Source organism: Lolium perenne, chromosome 6, assembly GCF_019359855.2.
Source record: "Lolium perenne isolate Kyuss_39 chromosome 6, Kyuss_2.0, whole genome shotgun sequence".
Classification (NCBI taxonomy): domain Eukaryota; kingdom Viridiplantae; phylum Streptophyta; class Magnoliopsida; order Poales; family Poaceae; genus Lolium; species Lolium perenne.
In genome coordinates, this window is record NC_067249.2 from 178877352 (window position 1) to 178899854 (window position 22503).

Here is a 22503-nt window from a genome sequence, read left to right on the forward strand (position 1 = left end):
ATACATACTGTGGCTGTTACTTTGCAATCTTGCTTTGGAGGAAATGCTGCTTCTTACAAAGTTAAGTTTTTAAGGGATAGAACCTATCAATTTTCAGTGGCCTCATCTGCAGTTGGTTTTGAAATATACAATCTTTTGAAGATTAGCACACCTTTGTTCGATTTATTCTTGAGTCTTTGGGGTTATGGTGGTCCAAACTGGCTCATAGAAGAAAAAAGGTATTACAAAGAAAGTGACTCTGAATGGCAAGTAGTAAAGAGAAAAAATTCAAATTCCTTCGGAGCACAGCGTGTGTCGGTTTTTCAGCGCATTCAGATTCCTTCCAATTCTGTCTTGGAGCCCATGCAGTATTCCGCTTTCCAAACGGATTCCTCCTCTGATCACGCTCAAACTTTTCAAAGCTCTCATTTAAAGTTTATTCCGTCCCGACCGTGGTTACCGGGCTTGATTCCTTTTTTCAAATTCCCCACTTTTAATGCTGTGCAATGGCCCGACAATTCTTACCATACCTGGTTTAAAGCCCATGGGCTGGTCCCATTAATTCAGGAGGTTTCCTCCTTTTCGGATTTCAAAGATTTCTTTTTTGGGAAAAAAATATCACCTTCCCTTGTCGCTTCCGTCTCCTCGCATTCGCCACCATCGACTGCTCCGCAACCGCTCTCCCCTCTCACCACCATCGCCAAGCAGTCAGCGGCTCCGGCGACGGCAATGGCCAATATTCCAATCGACCCCAGGCCGTTCGTGCCGGCAGGTTACCAGATTCAGAACATTGCTGGGCGGGTCGGCGTGAAGAGGGTGGTGGTTCCGCGTCGACCAAAGGAACACGAACAGTACGCCATTGCCACCTTTGATCCTTTCCCTGAAGGTTTGGTTCCCTTTGCAAATATTACTGAGGTACTTGAGGAGTTTCTCACAGAGGTTGCTAGAGTTGGTTTTGTTAGTCTGCATTCTTGTCCATTTGGAGCTGCATATGTTCAGTTCAGGAATGTTAGTGATAGGGACAGACTTATCTCCTCTAGTCCGAACCAGTTTGGTGATGTCAATGTATCTTTTGTTAGACATGATGAGGGTCCTAATTGGAGAGGGGTCACCTTTAATAGAGATGTCTGGTTGCTTTTGGTTGGCCCTCCTTTGGATCATATGAAAACTGAAGACCTGAATGCATGTTTCTCTGACATTGGTTCTTTACTGCTTTGGGAAAGGGACCCTACTCGAAAGGGACGTGTGTTGGTTAAGGTTAGAGTCACTGATCTGCAAGACATCCCAAGAAGCATTAGAATGACAGAGAGCTCAAGGCCTGATGCAGAGTCTTGGACATTTCTGGTGGAGGTTCTGCAGCATAATCTTCTTGGAGGGGGGCCACAGGATGAGGACCCATTACCTGATGAAGGAGTAGACCCTCACCCTATGCCTGCTCATGCTTTACCAGTTCCTTTAATCAATAATGCACCAGCACAACAAGCTCAGCCAGCACAGCCTGAACAGCCAGAGGATCAAGACAATGCAGATGTTGGGGATGGATGGGGGCATTGGGCCATGGGTGCAGAACAAGAGCAGCCACAGCAAATGGAAGTGGAAATGGAAATGGATTTTGCTCAGCAAGAAGAACTTGCTTTGGATGAAGAGGATCAAGGACCCCCCCCCCTTCTGGATGAACACAGCTTTGTCAATGTCTCTTCTTCAAGCTCTGAAGACTCAGCTGCACACAATCCCTTGGGTCTTTTGGACATTGCTACCCAAACTCAATCTGCATCCTCAGATTTGCACTTAGATCAACCTGTCCTGCCCTTGGGAGAAGGACTACTCAATATTCTACAGGCTTACTCTGCTCTAGATGATTCTCTGGATATCCCCTCTGAAAATATTTCCTCTGCTTCAAATATCAATAACTCTACTTCTCTGGATGGAACTGATATGGAGGAGGATGTTTTTCTGCCTGATAATGTTAATGTTACATCTCCAAATGAAGCACACCTTCAGCTGATGCTTGGCAAAGTTCAAACACATTTCTTTTCCATACCTGAAGAGCATGACTTAACCAGGAAGGTTTCTTCAGAGGGTTTGTGTCTTTGGGAGAAATACTTTGCACCCAATATGCATGAATCTCAAAAGAAGAACAATTATTCTGTGGTGGACATACCAGTGAGTTGGATCAACTTCATAACTCTTATGCTCTTAACCCCAGAGAAGTTTGATTGGGCAAAAAGCTTTCTTTCTTCTCAGCTTTGGCATATTCTTAAAGAACCTCTGAATAATGAAACCTTTGTTGAGTTTGCTGTTCCAGATAAATGTGTAACCTCCAAGGCCCCTTCTTGCTCCTCCATGCCTGCTATAGAAGAAGAGAATTCTCTTTCCACTTTGGCAGTGGATAATACTATCACTCCAAAAAGAAAGAGAAGAGATGGGAAAGCTGCCTTGGTTGAATCAGAGGTAAGAAGAAGTCCAAGGCTAGTTCTGCTAAATGAAGGCTATAAAAACCATGCAACTTGTGCAAACAAAAATTGTATCACTTGTAATGCTGCTCCACCTATTATGAGTTCTAAAGTGGTTAAGAACCTGGCACTGTCTTTTTGTAAGGTGGCAGAAGAAACTGTGGAAAAGAATATTCTGAAGAAAAGCAAGACAACTGGAGGAGACATACAAGTATCTGGAGCACAAGGAACTATAGGTCACAGGAAAAAGCCAAGTGAAAAGGGGCAAGACAAGGCTGTTGTCCTTGCACAGCAGGCCAAGAAGAAAACATTCAAGTAGTTATCTATGCAATTTACAATATGTAATCTTGCTTTTGTGGGTACATGTTTGCTCCCAGTGTCCTGTCAGAAATTGTTAAGTTGTGGTTTGCTCAGTATGCTTTTGAGTATTCAGGAAAACTTGTATGATACAAATGATTGTGTTAAGTCTCTCTTCTTTGTGTACCTGGTACCTGAAGTATGCTTTACTTTGGGTCTGATAATGATAAACTACTTGGTTTCCCATGGATAATTGCAAATCTTGGAAAGTGATGAATTGGAACCTGAGAGGTATTAATTCTGATAAGAAATGGGTGGCTCTTACTAATAAAATTGAAGAGTCTGGTTGTGATATTATTTGTTTACAAGAAACAAAGAGGGAATCTTTTGATCTGGCTTACATAAGGAAGTTCTGCCCAAAAAAATTCAATAAATTTGAATATGTGCCTTCAGTGGGAGCTTCTGGTGGCATCATTATTATTTGGAATGGTTCCTTATTTAATGGTGAACTTGCTTTTCACAATGATTTCTCCATATCAGTGAATTTCAAATGTAATCTCTCCAATGATACCTGGATTCTCACTAATATTTATGGTCCATGCCAAGCTGATAAAAAAGCTCAGTTCATTGACTGGTTTGCCAACATAGACATGCCCCCTGATACTGATTGGCTAATCATGGGAGATTTTAACTTCATTCGAAGCCCTTCTGATAGAAACAAACCTGGTGGTGATCTCAATGATATGTTATTATTCAATGAGGCAATTAGCAATCTTGGCATTGTGGAACTACCTCTAAAAGGAAGAAAATTTACCTGGAGTAACATGCAGAAAGATCCTTTGTTGGAAAAGTTGGATTGGTTCTTTACCTCTTCTTCCTGGACTATTTCTTATCCAGCTACTTTTGCATACCCTTTGGTTAAACCCACTTCTGATCATGTTCCTTGTGTGGTTGTGTTTAACACAAAGATTTCAAAGGCAAATGTGTTCAGAATAGAGAATCATTGGCTACAGCATAGTGAATTCAAACAAATTGTTCAGGCTGCTTGGAGTATTCCAGTGGGTCATGATGATAGTGCTAAAAATATCAATGCAAAATTTAAAAACCTTAGAAGAAGTCTCAAGCTTTGGGCAAAGAATCTCCCATGCTTAAAAAATCTTATCAGCATGGTGAATGAAGTGATTACTCTCATTGATATTATAGAAGAGATCAGAACCCTTTCTGTTACTGAATGGAATTTGAGAGATACTCTAAAGACACATCTCATCACTTTATTGCAGAATCAAAAATCTTACTGGCAGCAGAGGGGCAAGATTAAATGGGTCAAGCTTGGAGATGCAAACACAAAATTCTTTCATTCAAAAGCCACTATTAACTACAGGCATAATTATATTTCAGTATTACAGAATTCAGACCAAGTGGAAATTGCTGATCATGAAGGAAAAGCAGCCATTCTGTGGCAGGCTTTTAAAAATAGAATGGGCCAGTTAGATAATCCTGCCATGCAATTTAATCTCCAAGATTTTATTGAGTCAACTGTCTCTGAAGATATGAACAATATGCTGCAAGCACCTTTCTCTGACAAGGAAATAGAAGATGTTATCAAACATTTACCAAATGACAAGTCTCCTGGGCCTGATGGTTTTAACAATGAATTTATTAAGAATTGCTGGTCCATTATTGCTCCAGATGTAAAGAAATTGCTTTGTGATTTTCACAATGGGAATATCTCCCTTGAGAGTATAAATTCCTTTTTCATCACCCTGATACCAAAGACAGACAATCCAATCACTCCAGGAGATTTCAGACCCATATCTTTGCTAAACTCAGTGCTAAAAATCATTACAAAACTGCTTGCAAATAGACTTCAAGACATCATCCTCTCTCTAGTACACAAAAATCAATATGGGTTCCTAAAGAAAAGATCCATTCAAGACTGTCTTGGTTGGGCTTTTGAATATCTTCATCAATGCCATCAGTCAAAGGAAGAGATTCTTATTCTGAAGCTGGACTTTGAGAAAGCATTTGATATGATTGAACATTCCACAATTATCCAAATTCTTAAGGCTAAAGGTTTTGGTGATAAGTGGATAAAGTGGATTTCAATGATCCTATCTACTGGTACTTCAGCTGTCATGTTAAATGGAGTGCCTGGTAAGAAGTTCTATTGCAAAAGGGGAGTTAGGCAGGGGGATCCTTTGTCTCCTTTACTTTTTGTCTTGGCTGCTGACTTTCTTCAATCCATTTTGAATCAAGCCATGATGCAAAACCTTATCATAAAGCCAATACCCTGCACACCTTGTCCAGACTTCCCTGTGATCCAATATGCTGATGACACTCTTCTTGTTATGAAAGCAAATGCTCAACAGCTTCTCTGCCTTAAAGCTATCCTACATTCCTATGCTATATCCACTGGGCTTAAAGTAAATTACCAGAAGTCAAGCATGATGCCCATTAATTTATCAGCAGAAAGATTGGCACATTTTGCTGCTACTTTGAATTGTAAAGTTGGAACCCTCCCCTTCACTTATTTGGGTCTACCACTTAGCATCACAAAACCAGCTCTGGAATGCTTCCTACCAATGATACAAAGAGTTCAAACAAGGTTAGGTGGTATAGCAGACTTCCTGAATTATGGTGGCAAATTGCAACTTGTCAAATCAGTATTAGCTTCACTCCCCATATTCTTTATGTGTTGCTTGGATGTACCTGTTACAATCAAGGATCAGGTCATCAAATATATGAGGCACTGCCTTTGGAGGAAAAAAACTACAGATGTGCAAGCAAAAGGGAATGCTTTAGTCTCATGGAAAAAGATCTGCAGACCTAAAGATCAAGGAGGTCTGGGAGTGCTCAACTTAGAAGTACAAAATAAATCTTTACTTCTGAAGAATCTGGATAAATTCTACAATAATGTAGACATCCCATGGGTGAATCTCATTAGGGATACTTACTATAGTGAAGAAAGGCCACCAGGTATCAAACTAGAAGGCTCCTTTTGGTGGAAATCTCACCTGAAGCTCATTGATTCTTATAAGGCTATGGCTAGATGCAAACTGGGAAATGGAAAGACTGCCTTGTTTTGGACTGATTTGTGGGGAGATAGTTGTCTTCATCACAAGTTCCCTCATCTCCTATCTTTTGCTAAGAAAACAGATTTATCTGTCAGTAAAGTGATGCACATGGAATATCTTCAAGACATGTTTCATCTCCCTCTCTCTCAACAAGCTTTTGCTGAGTTTGAACAACTTGAGATCTTATGTGATTCTATTCAGTTTGCCGATAATGAACATGTCTCTGATTCGTGGACTTACATTTGGGGTTCTGATAAATTTTCAACAATAAAGGCATACAAATTCTTGATTGGAGTTCAGAGTGCGCCCAAATTCTTCACTTGGATATGGGAATCTTCCTGTCAACCTAAGCATCAATTCTTTTTTTGGCTGCTTCTGCATGATCGTCTGAATACAAGGAATCTTTTGAGGAGGAAAAATTGTGTCCTACAGTCCTATTCATGTGTCACACTTCAGTGTCAGCAAGAGGAAACACTGGCACATCTCTTTTGGAGCTGCCCCTTTGCTCAAGAATGTTGGCTTATATTATGTCCACAAATTTCTATCCAACAATCAGTGTTTGAAGGTTTTTATGATATGAAGGAAAAGCTGCAAATACCTTTTGCTGTTGAGGTTATCATTTTGGCATCCTGGTCCATATGGATTGTCAGAAACAGAAAGCTTTTTGAAGGACAAGTTCCCTCGATTGTTGCATGGAAAACAGTTTTCAAACAGGAACTACATTTGCTCTCCTTCAGAATGAAAAAGAAATGGGCTGATCAATTCAAAACTTGGGTTCAACTTTTCAGATGATTAGTTTGGCTTAGGTTCCTTAGATTAGATTAGATTTTCTCTTCTTCTTTCTTTTTCTTTTTCTTTTTTCTTTTCTTTTTGCTTCTTTGTACACCTTGTACATTTGTAACTTTCTTTTTATATAAATAAAAATTGCAGTGGGGATTTTCCCCACTGTTTCACCTTCAAAAAAAAAAAGGATGTTGCAACCCTCAGAGGTGACAACTACACTGAATGGAGAATGAAGGTCGAATTGCTTTTTGTTTTGTGCTGAGGTGGACTGGGTTGTGGACAATCCACAGCCGGTCAGACCAAATGATCAAATTAGAGATGACAAGGATGATGATGCTGCATGGCAGAAAAAAGGAACCATGCTCCAGTGGAGATGGGATATACCCTAAAGAACCAAAAGTGGCTAACTTCCAATAAAAGGTGCATGCCATTTATAAAGAATACAATTGAGAATGCTATTGTGGGCTCAATTGCAGAGTGTGCTTCCGTAGGGAGTATCTTGAAAGGATAAAGAGCCAGCTCACGTACTAGTTCTTCAAAGAAATGTGCTACCCAGCTGCAGAAGCAACTAGTGACACAAAAGTACACATGGACATGAAGGACATGGCAAGTGTGCCATATGGTATAATAATGCTTATGTGGGTGTTGCTTTACTTCACAATGAGCTTTATTTATTATCTCTGTGTGAAAAAGTATTGTCTGTGTGTAAAGTGAATGAGCAAGTATCCACGTCGCAAAAAGAACAAAAGAAAATAAAAAGAACTGATGAATCATCAAAATTATGACATTGTCATTTAGGCCATATTTCGAGGGGGAGAATAGAAAGACTTGTTAAAAATGATATTATTCCTCCATTAGAATTCTTAGACATTTGACAATGCATCAATTGCATTAAAGGAAAATCTGTAAATCAAATTAAAAAGGGTGCAAATCGAAGCACCGCAACACTAGAAAATAATTCACACCGATATATGTGGACCATTTCCTGTGAAAAGTGTGGATGGCTATGATTCGTTCATAACATTCACGGATGATTACTCATGATATCATTATATTTATCCAATCAAAGAAAGAATAGAAGCGTTGAATAAATTTAAAATATTCAAAGCTAAAGTTAAAAATCAGCATGATAAAAGAATAAAGATAGTGAGATCTGATCGTGGAGGGGAGTACCACGGTCGACATACTCCATATGGCCAAGTCCCTGGACCTTTTGCAAGGTTTTTACAGGAGACTAGAATAGTTGCCCAATATTCTATGCTGGAAAAACCTCAACAGAATGGGGTAGCTGAAAGGCGTAACCGTACCCTTATGAATATGGTGCGCAGTATGATGAGCTATTCCACCCTACCATTGGGATTGTGGACTGAGGCGTTAAAAACCGCTAAGAGTACGAAGCAAATCGGTGCCCAAAACACCGTATGATCTATGGAAAGGAAGAGTGCCTTCTCTAAACCACCTGAAAGTGTGGGGGAGCCCTGCTGAGGCCAAAGTATTTAATTCAAATATCGCAAACTTAGATACCAAAACAGCCAGTTGCCATTTTATTGGCTATCCTGAAAAGTCGAAAGGTTATCGTTTATACTGTCTAGATAAATACACAAAGTTTGTGGATACGAGACATGATGTCTTCTTAGAGGATGAAATGATTAGGGGGAGCATGGTAGGTTGGAAAATTGATCTTGAGGAGAAGAGGGTGTATGCACCTAATCCGATGACTCAGGAGCTAGTTTTTGTGCTACCATGTGCACCTGCACCGATAATCCCTGCGATTGTGGTGCATGCGCCTGTTGTGACTCCACCCATGATAACGATGAGTGAAAATTCGGAACCTGTCCGTCAGGAGCCGAATGAACCATTTGTTGAGCATGAAAGGGAGCAACAACAGCCACCTCCAGAGAGCCACAAGTTGAAGAACAAAATGCTCAAGAGAATGAGGCCTCTAGAAGGTCCACAAGAGCTAGAAAATCAGCCATTTTGACTGATTACAAAGTTTACAACATAGAAACAATTCATATGAAAGGTGATCCCACATCATATGAAGAAGCCATGAGAAGCCCATATTCATCAAAGTGGGTGGAGGCCATGGAATACGAAATGAGCTCGGTGAGTGCCAACAATGTTTGAGACTTAGAAAATATTCCTAAAGGAGCCAAAATAGTGGGCTGCAAGTGGGTCTACAAAATAAAATACGACTCCGATGAGAATGTAGAAAAGTACAAAGCATGACTTGTGGCAAAATGATTTACACAAAGATAAGAGATAGATTACAACGAGACATTTTCTCCGGTCTCATGTAAGGATTCCTCCATAATCATAATGGCACTAGTTGCACATTTTGATTTAGAGTTGCATGAAATGGATGTAAAGACGACATTTCTATATGGGGATTTGGAAGAAAATGTCTACATGAAACAACCCAAGGGTTTTATCATGGAAGGCAAGGATGACATGGGATGCCGCCTAAAGAAATCCATTTATGGATTAAAGCAAGCCTCTAGATAGTGGTATCTAAAATTCAATGAGACAATTAAGAGATTTGGATTTAAAGAAAATATTGAGGACAACTGCGTTTATGCAAAGTTTAAAAGTGGGAAATATATTTTCCTAATCTTGTATGTGGATGATATTCTGCTTGCTAGCAGTGATGTTAGTCTACTGCAAGAGACAAAGAAGTTCTTGTCCTCAAATTTTGATATGAAAGATCATGATGAAGCATCATATATTTTGGGCATAGAAATTCACCGAGATAGGAAAAATGGAGTATTAGGACTATCGCAAAAGGCTTATTTAGAAAATATTCTAACTAAGTATAATATGCATAAGAGCAATGCCACACCTGCCCCTATAGTCAAGGGCGACAATTTTTGGAAATTTCAAAGTCCCCAGAATCAACACGAGCTCGATCGAATGAAAGCGGTTCCATATGCTTCGGCCATTTTAAACCTACGGTATGCACAAGTGTGCACATGCCCTGACTTAGCCTTTATCACCGGAGTACTCGGTAGATATCAAGAAAATCCAGGTATAGAACACTGGAAAATGGTAAAGAAGGCATTACGTTATGTGAAAGGCACAAAAAAATAGATGCTAACATACAGAAGATCTGATTCCCTAGAAATAAGAGGGTATTCAAATGCAGATTTTGCGGGAGATAAAGATGATAGAACATTTACATCTGGATATGTATTCACTCTCGCAGGGGGATCTATTTCGTGGAGAAGCTCCACACAGATAATAGTTGCATCATCCACAATGTATGGATAATTTATAGCATGTTATGAAGCCACGGGCAGGCATTATTGAAAGAGCAAGGTATATACCCCGTGTTTAGTGTGTTTGATAACAAAATTTGAATGAATTTAACCGTGTGAATAGATTGTCTTTGATAGATTTGCAGGTGCATGGTGCCCTCGCTGAACACTTCTTGATCGGAAGACTGAAGCGTAGCTTACAGGTTTTGTGTGTGTGTCGCGAGGTGACGTGGTTGGAGAGGGAAAGAGAAAATATCAGATTCTGCCTGACCGGTACTACCGGTACCAGGAGCGGTAGTACCGCTACCCTACTGGTACCGCCCTGAAGTACCGCTCTGGGTGTTTGCACGTGGAAAGTCCCACAGAGTGAGTTACGGTACCTCTACAGTACCATGAGCGGAAGTACCATCTTGGTACCACTTAGGTACCGTAAATCAAGTTACGGCACTACAGCTTCGGTATCGCCGAGGTACCGCGTGGAGTCCGGGCCTCGCTGAGGCCGTTACGGTACCTCAAGCGGTACCGCTAGCGGTACTACCGCTTCGAGCCCACGTGGCGAATCTGTGGGGGAATTTCAAACCCAGAGCGGTACTTCCGCTTGCCCAAGCGGTAGTACCGGTTGTGCGGGATCTGCACATAACAATTGGATTTGGAGGGACCTATAAAAGGGCCCCTTCTTCCCCAGCTCGATTTTATCTCTTCTCCTTCTCTCTCCTCCATTATTGCTGAGCTCAAACCTTGAGGATCTCCCCACCTACCCAACCAATCTTGCCCAAACTTTGTGGAGTGGTGGATGAGGCCCCGATCTATGGTTCTACCAAGAGAGAATTCACCAATACTAGCTAGTCCTTAGTGGATCTTGGAGTTAGGGTTCCTATGGTGGGATCTTGGAGGAAGTGCTCCTATGGAGGCTAGCTAGCTTGGAGTTGTGCTAGCCCCATAGGGTGTTGGGAGCCTCCGGTGTTTGTGGAGGAACCGTCGCCTCGACCGGCTACTTAGTGGAGAAGGGGAAGCTCCTTTGTGGGGCTTTCTCCAGGAATAGGGTGAGGCCTTCCTTCGTGGTGTGGCCGTCTAGCCTTCGTGGCTAGCACCTCCTCATCGCAGACGTACTTCCTTTTGTGGGAGGAACTGCAGGGAACAAACCTCGCCTCGTCTCTGCGCCCCCGGTTGTCCCGCTCCCTAACTTCACTACCTTGCTTGGTTCTTTTGCTTGTTGCACTAGCCTAGGATCATACTAGGAACACCCCTATCACCAAAGCTATCACCTTTACTTCCGCATCGCATAAAAACTGAAAAAGACATAAAAATTGTGTAGCGCCCATTCACCTCCCCTCTTGTTCGCTACGATCCATTCAATTATGGTTAAAAATAATTATACCCGACTTGAAAGTGGTAGATTGTATCGACAAACCACTAAAGATGTACTGCGACAATCAGCCCGCAGTATTTTATGCTCACAACAACAAGTCGAGTAATGCTACGAAATCGATTTAGGTTAAGTATTATGTTGTGAAACACAAGGTCCAGGATCAAACTATAAGTCTCGAGCATATAAGGACAAAATATATGCTTGCAGATCCGCTAACGAAAGACTTACCACCCAGCGTGTTCAAGGAACACGTAGCCGACATGGGTTTAAGGGAAAGTCTTACCTATCCTGAATCATAAGAGACCCAAAAGTAAAAGAATTTGTTTCAAAACAGAGAAGTGTATTGTGGTTGTCTGATTCTATCGGCAATAGAGCTGTGACGATGAAACATGTTCTATGCACTGATCCAAAATGAAATGAATAAAATGAAAGTATAAAATTAAAAGAAAAATTGAGATCAAAGGGGATGTTAGGTTGATCTCCACTCCACCACGTACGAGCCGAACGGCTCGACGTGCCCTTTGACCCCGCCCTGATCGGGGGCGTCCAACCGTTCACTGGTTGGTGGATCCCTGTCGCCTATGCTATATAAAGTGGTGGGGGACTGTGATACTTGGTACGAGGTTGTCCCGAGCTGCCACTCACCCCACTGAGATGACCCACCGATTAGGGTTAGCGCAGTACCAACGGGAAGCTCCGCGCCACAACTCCCTCACCCATCCGCCGCCGTCACCATGTCAACGTCGACGGGTTCGTCCTCCTCGAGAGAGAAGGTAAATGCTCATAGTATCTATCTCGCCCGGCATAGATCTTACACCTAGTTGATCTAGCGCATGCAACAATTCTAAGACCAAAAGGATGCATCTGAGAGACCCGTACTAACGTTATACATTAATCAAAGATCATATTGGCTGTTTATAGTTCACAGATGCACACAGACTAGTGCTGCAGAATTCTTGCACACCCTTCTGTCTGCTATGAATATTCATTTACCTACTTTATCATGTGCAGGGAAAACAGGCAGTAATGTTTACGTATGTAAACAAAAAGTAGGTAAGGAATGTTTCTAAAAAAATGGGGATATGTCACAAATGATATTCTCGGCTGAAAGGTGAGAACCACACTGTGCGGATTTTAGTTGACTTGTTCGAGTATAGTTTACAAGATGCAGTAAGAAGTTGTTTCACGTGTGAATAACAATCAAACGCTTAGTGAGCAAGTAGAGAAACCAACCGAAGAAAATTTTTTGGTACTAAATTGTATAGCACATTGTACGATGTGCTACTTCGTAGTTCTATTTTTATCTGGATCTGGTGTATCTTTACTGAATAAATGCTAGAAGCCAAAAGTTGTTAAAACAATGTCCTTTAACCTGGCTGTGCCACTTACTAATAAACAAAGGGTAAAGAGAAATATATGCATGAATAAAACATAATTATAAATCATCAAACCTCTCATTAGTATTAAGTATACCAGTTCATATGCAATAGCTTGGAGCAGACTAAATACATCAATTAGAAGTAACTCTGAATCTTAAAGCAAGTTGATGTAAATGGTTGATATAATATGTATTACAGATCTCCCTTTGCCCGGTGCAAATTCATACTTGATTTCCAAATATACTTCCTATCTTTCTTCTATACAGATTCTTCTAGGAACATAAGTAATCAATCTTGCATGAACCGACAAAGAGAAGCAACATGACATACCGCATTGGCTCATTTACAAATCCAGTAACCAGGGGAGAAGAGGTCAAGGAGGTCAGATGTTGCGATGCTCGCCGGCCATCATCCTCCTTGACCGACCCTGATGAACGAGGGCCAAACACAGCGCCGGTAGGATGTGTAGGACGTGACATACCTCATTTTCTGCAATTTTTTATTGGTGCTTATAAACCATGATAATTTGTACGACTAGGTGTTTAATTAGCTCTGCATCCAATTTTTCTGCCATCCCAAAGGGAACAGACAAATTTTCAGGGTAGATATGGATTTTATACGTGACTTATCGAACTTATCCATCACCTGGAATCCATAAGCCCTCACGGGTTGAGAAATCAGATGAATAAACATATGGAAGGGGAGATGAACCTACTCTGCCATCACTTCTGACCAAAATGACGCATGTTCTGTTCATTTTTTTATCGTCCTGACTAGAGAAGCCCAACAAGGTTTTGTGTTAATATCCACTAGTTCCTTTTATTAGAAATTAATATCTAAATTAGTTTCATAAGCTGGGTGGTTCTTCATCCTTTGTCACGAAAGGTACTACGATTATAAGCATTAAAAGGTTAGAACTCTACATGTAAAGAGTGGTATACATCATACAGACGCAGGCTAAGACCTGTAATACAAGTCCAGCATTCTATCATTGGCAGACTGACAAAAAAATCTTTGAAAATCTCTGCTTCAGAGGGTAGGGTGATTGTGAACACAAAAATGCTACTTCTTTAGCTTCTAGCCATACGGTACAACCGTACAATAACTCTCAGCCAATCTATTGCAAAAATGGTCCTGCTTTTTACAAACTGGAATCATAGTACAGATAATTCATGCTAATGACCAGCAACTGATGGTGCATATTGTTTGTTCCTAGTGTCTACAACGGACATTCAATCAGTGTACGTTTGCTTTCTACGAAAGAAAGACATCAATGTACGTTGAAATTCCCAGCACCAAACTTTTTGTTGCCCTAAATATTCTTCAATGGAAGTCCAAGACTTATCACTTTGTAATGACTAAGGATCCGGTTATTTGTTTTGCTTGTTCAAGGACTTGAAACCCTGTCGGAGAGGTTGTACGATGCATTATTCATTTACACTGTCAGGTGTGTTTATTTATAGTCCAACCAAGAGGTACCAACTCATTTGGGAATTATTTTAACAAATACTACTTTAGGAATATTGTTTCTGTCATAGTAGTGATAATATATAGTAATAATTGTGCCCCCTTATGTTCAATTTTTTTTTTATGCCCCCTTAAAGATTGAACAGTTCCACAAGGAATCATGTTGCCTTGTGCGCTAATCAGCTGGTGCTTTAGGTATATTTAGCCTATGGTAATTACTAATCATAGTAGTCATTAGCCTCCTCAAAGTATTAGAGGACTCTGACAATGAACAAAAGAACAAATAGTTTCAGCGGAAATGGGAGAAAAAAGAGATGAAAGGGGCATACTCCCCTCCTCCAGCAGACCTGAGGCGATCCTGATTCTTCCCTGCATTTCATTTCGCACACACCAAAATAATGAAAATAACGAAATGAAAACTCCTTCCTTTCTTTTTGTGGCTCCTATGCAACCTTGTCGTTCATTTGCCTACAGGTACTAGTGTACTACCAACACCTCCATTTCAATTCCCTACCATTCCCAAGCATTATTCTCCAACTAGCTAGCCTCTCCTCCCACTATATAAGCTGCATCATTCCCCTCGCTCTCGTTGCAAAGAAACACAAGGCAGGCCAGGATCTAGTAGCACTAGTAGTAGTACCATTAGCCAAAATCACCTTACCATTCTATTTCTTGAGAAGCCACTAGAGCATGAGTCGACCATGGACGAAGAGGCAGAACAAGCTGTTTGAGAAGGTTCTGGCCAAGTATGATGAGGATACGCCAGACCGCTGGCAGAAGGTGGCGCGGGATGTGGGCGACGGCAGGTCAGCCGAGGAAGTGAAAAGGCACTATGAGGAGCTGGAACAAGACGTGAAGCACATTGAGGAAGGAGACCTCCGCCAGTACGGCGGCAGCCGCACTGGAAGCGCCAACACCAACGGAGGCTCCAGCCGCAGTGGCAGCAGGCAGGAGCAGAGGTAGTTAAGTAGTCTGAATCTTTTCTCAGTTACAGACTATTCCATCCATGCATGCATAATTACATAGTGACCAGGGATCACCCTCTGCTGCATACTAGTCGTGCGGTGTGTGCAAACGGCGGTGTTGCTTTCGGCCTGGATTTCTGGGTGCAGTCACTTGGGTTGGAAACTTTTACTTGTTTCATGGCTATATATTCCTGTCATGCATTTTCCTCCCCTAATATGGTCTCTTGCTGTTCCCTTCTGAGAAACAACTTCTCTATGCCCTTTTACTTTCCATATCTTCCAAATTCTACCATCAAGCCCGGTGGCGGTCATTGACTGGGTGAGATTTAGAGCGTGCTATTCTTGATCAAGTAACGATCTAGAGTAATTCTGCAAGCTACTTTTGTTTGTGACGATCTATCTTATGGTTATCTTCTCTGGTCATCTTAAATGAAGCTTTTTTGGCAAGCTTCTATGGATTAAGTTTTCTAACAAGTGATGCATATCTTTTTATCTCTTTTATGTCCTTCGAGTTAGAATTATCATGAGAATGTGTTTCCTCAATTTATGCCCATTTGTTCATTATGTTATCCATATAATGGCAAGTGTATATCATACTACCTGTAGAAGATGAAACTTAGGTTTTAAAAAAACATCCTTATCATGTTGATGATATCAAGTTTCATTATTAATGCACCCAGTTGTATACTAGAACATGGAATTCCTGCCAAATTAATTATACACATAACAGATCAATGTGAATGCATTTCACTAGTAGGGTGAACTGGTTAGAATCGCATAGTACATGCTAGCATTTGCTTTGCCCGATATATTTGCTTTTGAAAGCGAACATGTGCTCTTTCATTTTCGTGATCTAACTTGTTTCGCTATCGTCCTTATAAGCTTGTTTGTCCTAAGCTAGACAGGAGCTCCTAGCCAAAGCCATGCAGAATCTAGTGAAACTCATTTGAGAAATATTATGCATTCTAGTTAAACAAATTTTCATGAGAACTGGTTTTACTGCTGACTTAGTCATAACGGGTCGTGAAGTAAATTCTTGATTTGTGAAAGGGACATCTAAAAATACCTAAAAGGTTTTATTTGATGTTTTAATACCTTTTTTTGCAAGAATTTTGACGTTTTACTCCTAAAAAACAGTGTGCTTTCTTTAGTCATTTACTTCAAAGATGAACAAAATAATCTTGGATCACCTAAAATCTGATCATGCTTTGTGTTGCTAAATAAACAAAATGTTGTAGTATCTCAAAGAAATTTCGGCTAGTAAATTGCTGTCAGGTTTATCACAGTTAATTTCTGTCTCCTCTTAAGTTGAACACATCTGCCTACAAGGTTATTTTTATGGCTTTGTCAAATCTTCTCCTCAAGACTGAAGAAAGATATGATAGCGCTATAACCTACAGACCATATCTGATAACTGATCTCAAAAGAAGAAAATCTTTATTAGGCTAATAGCCTATGTAATTTTTAAGCACATCATACCCTTAATTGGCAAAAAATGTGTGCACAGCAGTTGAGTCGGGAGGCTAGTTAGCAGATAGAGCATCCTCTTGCTGATGATTTGCATGTAAAGCATGAAGCACAGCCCCTTAAAGTTTGCCGTACTTTCGATGGGCATAAAGTAGTGCTGCTCCTCATAAGCAGTTGATGTTTTGTTCTCTCGCATATGGACGTACAGGAAAAATGTCAATCTCAGATTTCTTCGCCCTGTCCCTAGATCCTTCTATATAATGTTTCCAAATTAATGTCTTTCACTGGAAAACACCCTTTGCTTTCTGTCTGTCGGCATCTACCTCCCTGTCTTTCCCTTTACAGGGAACAATCAAACTTGTTATATTTTGAGCCAACCAAATATATGTTACTCCATGTAATTTCAGTTAATTGGGCATCTGCTTCTGAATTTGAGTTTCAATCTTTACATCATGCTTGTTAACCTGACTAACCCTCGATTGATTTTCTCGTTTTTCCAGGCAGTGATCGCTGGGCCGGTGCAAGGAGCTGGTCGTACACAGCATCCCTTTCCAGCTTGAAACCAGTAATCTATCTACAATATATACACATGACCCACACCGTTGTGATGGTTATCTGCAGTCCTGTCGATAAAGCTGCTACCTAGCGCGCTCTGATGATGATGATGACCACGACGACGAAGCCAAAAAAAAAAAAAAAAATCGTAGGCATAATCAAGTCCTGCATCGGAACTGTGTATCTTTCATATATTTTGTTGTACGTGTATATGCCCCACCACGAGCTATGGGTTAAACGCTTGCACCGCCGGAGGTATATTCTACTGTAGGAGCACTAAGCTCCCTAAAAATGGTGTTTTGTGGGTGCACTACTTTGGGGAATATCTGTCAGGGCGTATGAAAATGCTATTCTTTTCGCGAGCGCTAGATACCGGTTGCCTCGCACTTTTGCAGGTGTGTTGGTGGCGTTGAATCCACCTCTACTCCGATTAAAGATCCCACATTTAACTCCAGAGTTTTTTTTTAAGATCAACTGCTGCGATATATTAATCATCCGGCATGCTCAGATGCCAACAAACTTACAATGAACTCTGGAGGGGAAACCATCCAGGTATTACATAAATTATTTCCGCAGCCAGCACTAGCTAGTTTATGCGCTACGCCATTAGCATCACGGCGCGCGTGTCTAACCTTGTGATCAGCAAACATCTTGAGCAGTTCTTTTATTTCCTCGACGAGAGGACCATGGAAGGACCGGTCCAACTCACTGCTCTTGATCTTCGCCACAGCACTTAGACAATCTGTTTCCAAGCACACTCTCCTAATTCCCTTTCTCCGGGCAAGAACCAAAGCTCGCTTACATGCAAGCAGCTCTACGCGCTCCGGGTCAGAAACGGAGGGCAGAAAGTGACATTCAGCAGCCACAAACACACCCTTATGATCTCTGATTACTACGCCACAGCCGCCGCTGCCTAGCGAAGCCTTGTACGCTCCATCAGCATTGACCTTATGCCATCCATCATCGGGAGGGAGCCAGTGCTCCTTCACTCTCTGCGCCTCATGTCTTGGTCCAGATTTAATTGCCAACCATTCCTCTACCATGGCCAAGGATCGTCGGGCAATCGCCCCTGGATCTTCTATCCTCACCTCGTCCCTCGCTTCATTTCTTGCCAGCCATGTTTGGTAGAGAACCATGATCCCCAACGACAGTTCCTTGTCTGATAGACTCCCTAGCCAATCCAGCAACCAGCCTTTGAGGTCGGTGGCTCGGTGTGTTGCCTGACGAGGGCTAGGTAGCTGAAACCCAGAGGCTTCTCTCGCCATTTCCCAGATCGCCACCGAATGAGGGCATACCCAAAATCGGTGGAGGAGGGATTCCTCCCTGTTACAAGCAATACACTTGACCCCATGCTTGATCTTCCTTCTTTCTAGCTCTGTACCCACCGCTAACCCGTTCTTGACGAGGCGCCAGACGTGGATCCTAGCCTTCCCCGGCACATCAGCACTCCAGAGCGACAACCATCCGCGATGCTCCTCACAAGACCTCGAGGAACCAACTCTAGTTTCACGATTTGATTTAAGCTGCATATGAAGGTGATATGTCGACTTCACACTAAAGATTCCGTTTTTGGTTTGATTCCATGCGATGTAATCGTCTGTTCCAGCCCGTCCCACCGAAATCTTCTTGATGTCGTCAACATCACACTCATAAAACAACTCGTTCAGCTTCCCTTCGTCCCATCATTGCCCATCATGCAACAAAAGCTCAGACACTTTACTTACAGAAGTGTGGGGTTTATGTCCCAGTGGACGTTGGAGCCCCTCCCTCGGTATCCATCTGTCTCTCCAGACATCAACTAAAGATCCGTTGCCTATTCTCCATATCAGGTCTTCCCGGAGAAGACTCCTCCCGTGCATGATACTTTTCCAAGTGTAGGAGGCCGCCCCTGGACAGTTAGCAGACAAGAAATTTCCATCTTTGAAGTATCTCTCCCGGAGGACTCTAGCACACGACGAGTCAGGATTTGTAACAATACGCCATGCTTGCTTTGCCAAAAGTGCTTGATTAAAAGCATAGAAATTCCGAAAGCCCATGCCTCCCCTACGGCTTCGGTATACACATTCTGTCCCAACTAATCCATGGAACTTTCCTCTTCCCCTCTGTAGACCCCCACCAGAACCCCGATGCAATTGAGGTGAGTCTGTTGCACATCTTCTTGGATAACATGAAACATCCCATAGGGTACGTGGTAACCGCTTGCAAGACAGATTTGATCAGCGTTTCCTTCCCCTCCATCGACAACCCCTGCCCTTTCCACCCATGCACTTTGCGCCTGGATCTATCAGGGATATGCTTGAAAGCTCCATCCTTCGACCGCCCACCACTGTTGGCAGGCCCAAATATCTCTCAGAGTTGTGCTACGGTTGTTGTGCAGAGAGTAGAGAGGATTTTAAAAACATAACATATAAGTGCCTAGCTTTTTTTTTCCCAATTTTCCCCCTCGCGTTCGCTCCCCATGGCGACGCTAGGGGATCCAAACCCTAGCGCCGCCAGCCATCCCCCCCGCGTCGTCTCTCCCTCCGCCGCTGCCGTCGGTGCTGACCACGGTGGCGGCAGGCCCCGACACCAAACGTGCCCGGGGGGATGATGGAGGCGGCGACCGACGGTGGCGGTTGCCACCGGTTTCGAAGCGCTCTGCGTCTAGGGCGGCGACCCTGGACGAGCGACGGCGTCTCGTCCTCCACGACCTCCGGCAATGGATGGTGGCAGCGGCTGTTGGATCTTGTGCCCACCGAGATCCATTGCGGCTTCAGTCGGCGGCGCGAGGAAGGGGCGGCGATTTGTAGGGCGAGGATGGTGTGGTTGCGGCGGCCGCCGTCCACCGAGTCCTCCTTCATCGTCGTTGGCTTGCGGATGGCGGCGTGGAGGCCTGTTCGTCTGCTTCGGGTTTGAAGGTGGTGGTCCTAGGGTTCTTCTTCTGCGAAGATGAAGACCTACCAGATGCCGATCCTTTTTCATCTAGCCGGAGTGTTGAGTTCCGGAAGGCTCCGCCGGTGAATGGAACAACGCATCTTTTGCCTGAAGTTTGCTGGATCGAGTATTCGGTCGCGCGCACCTATGCTTTTATTCCGACCGTTTGGTTCTGGAGGGAGCGGCGTGAAACTCTTTTCTGTGTTGACACCAACTGACATTGGATCCATGATGAAAGTCATAAGAAGATAATATCATGAAGGCCGTATGGGAGGACTAGCTAAGGGAGGTTCAAGTCTCCGCGTTGTTGAGGGACTTGCTTGGTGTTCCGGACTTCACATCAGTGGTATGCAAGTGTGGGTGATAACACATGTGAAGTTCAGAGTCCTACCTTTCATGGTGAAAACCCAAGGTCTAGCCTTAACTGGTTGTGCCTGACAATGATCTTGTCGAAGGCATTATTTTGAGAGCGGGGACTATCTCGGGCGACGAAGGTGCTGGAGCACCGTTCCCTTCTTGGAGGCGTCACTGTTGGAGAGTCTGTATTTCAGGTGTTGTCTTCGTAGTGGATGTATTTTTGTTGTTAAGCCTGGGATACTATAGCTGTACTTTTGTTTCTTAGTTTTCTTTTCTCTTTTTTGGTTGTGTGCATCCGTACTGCCATTAGGGTGTTGCGTTGTTGCAGAGCTGGGTGTAATTGTATATGTTTTGATATTAATATATTTCCTTTATCGAAAAAGGTGCCTAGATTTAAATCAGTAAAGTTTCGAATGGCTAAGGTTTGATATAATATGCTAATCTACTTATAACACACCAAACACCAACAGAAAAAAGATAAAACAAGAAACACATCAAGTCGATGTCAAAGCCTCATCGCGAAGCCACCGGGGAAGAAGCAGCCCAGGTTCGAAGGAACCATGACGTGGGCATTACCCTTCGGGTAACCAGTATTTCCTTATCCGGTATTGACCAACTGGAGGCCCATGAAGACACCCGAAGGCTAGATGGGCCACTAGGTCGGTGCACCAGAAGATTCCTTGACGGGCAAGACAAGGAAGCGAACAAACAAGGAAAGATTGGATCTAAGCTACTGTAAATCTAGTCGTATTCGGTTAGACCTCTTGAGACCTAGCCTCCTATATAAAGGCCAGGAGAGGGGCTGCCGAAGGACACGAACAATCTTAGCAATCTTAGCCAGGAAAAGCTTAGAGCTAGGTAACCCTAGCAACAACAATCTCGCCTAGATCTCTGCCGAACTATTCGGCACCCCATTGTAACCCATTGTCTTCATAATCAAAGAATAGACAGGCAGGACGTAAGGGTTTTACCTCATCGAGGGCCCCGAACCTGGGTAAATCGCTCTCCCCGCTTGTCTGTGAACCGATGTCTCGTGTCAGCCTACAGGATTCCATCAACCCTAAGCCCCTATCGGAGGGCATTGGCGAGGAGTACCCTCGACAATTGGCACCGTCTGTGGGAACTCTGGCCATGACTGGCTGGATTCGGCACTTCAGGAAAACTGCTGCCACCTCCGTACCAATCATAGTTTGGCCGTCAGCCTCTTTGATTCGAAGGAATTTGGCAAACAATTCTTCGGCTGAGGCCCTTTCGTCGGCTGAGAGGATGTTCTTCCAAGAGTCCTTGGGCTTGGCTTCAGAAACGTCGACATAGCAGGGGAGTCGACAATCGGGTGACGAGGAATCTTTGACGTAAAACCATTTCAGCCTCCATCCTTGCACAGACTCTCTCATTGGGAAATTGAAGTAATTAACTTCTGAGCGAGCAACAAAACCTACCCCTCCGGTGACAAAGTACCCATTGCTACTGCTGTATCTTTTCACATAGAAGATCTTCTTCCACAGCCCGAAATGAGGTTCAATACCCAAAAATGCCTCGCAAAGGGTGATGAACACGGCAACGTGGAGGATTGAGTTGGGGGTAAGTTGCCATAGTTGGATCTCGTACGTCCGCAAGAGATGGAGGAGGAATCCATGAGAGGGGAGTGAAAGGCCTCGATGAACAAAAGATAAGAACATCACAGAAAATCCCGCAGGAGGATCAGGCCGAGAAATCGCACCTGGAAGGATCACATCTCCCGTGTCGGAGGATATTAATCCTAAGCTTCGGGACCTCTTCTCGTCACGCTTGGTGACGGTTGAAGCTACCCAGTCCCCAGGTTTGACCATCGAGCCCGACGGCGCTGGCGGCGCCGGAGCTGGGGGAGGGGCGCTCGGAGCGCTCCCCTTCGGAAGAGAAGGGGAGGACTTGGCAGCGGCACCTCCACTGGTGGAGCTAGCGGCGGCGGCGGCGTTCTTCTTCTTCACCATCACGAGATCTGAGGAAGATTGAAACTGTGGCGGCGGCGCGACAATGGCGAAAGAAGGGAGAAGAGGGAGAACGAAAAGATGCTGCGGCAATCGTTGAGAAGATTGAGAATTTTTGCCTTTGGGGATTTTAAGGAGAAGTTAAGAGATAAGTAAGCACGTGGCGCTTGAGGAAGGGAAGGAACTGACGGCCCACTACGCCCACGATAGCGCGAAAATCGAGG

At 43.2% G+C, this 22503-nt stretch overlaps 1 protein-coding gene across 2 annotated transcripts; it reads left to right on the forward strand.

Annotated features, from left to right (window-relative positions):
• Positions 1-14661: 14661 nt before the first annotated feature.
• On the forward strand, positions 14662-17441 carry LOC127309439 (protein RADIALIS-like 4). Of its 2 annotated transcripts, none has more exons than XM_071821593.1 (2): positions 14662-15017; positions 16988-17441. In XM_071821593.1, coding segments are annotated over exons 1-2 (273 nt in total). In that variant the 5' UTR covers positions 14662-14745; the 3' UTR covers positions 16989-17441. The 2 variants fall into 2 exon arrangements, with proteins under 2 accessions (XP_071677694.1, XP_051196264.1); XM_051340304.2 differs by having other exon boundaries at positions 14662-15014; positions 16988-17433.
• The last annotated feature ends 5062 nt before the right edge of the window (positions 17442-22503 follow it).

Bases quoted from the DNA above. Each gene is read 5' to 3' on its own strand.
- LOC127309439 (XM_051340304.2), top strand. From the start codon at position 14,746: ATGAGTCGACCATGGACGAAGAGGCAGAACAAGCTGTTTGAGAAGGTT.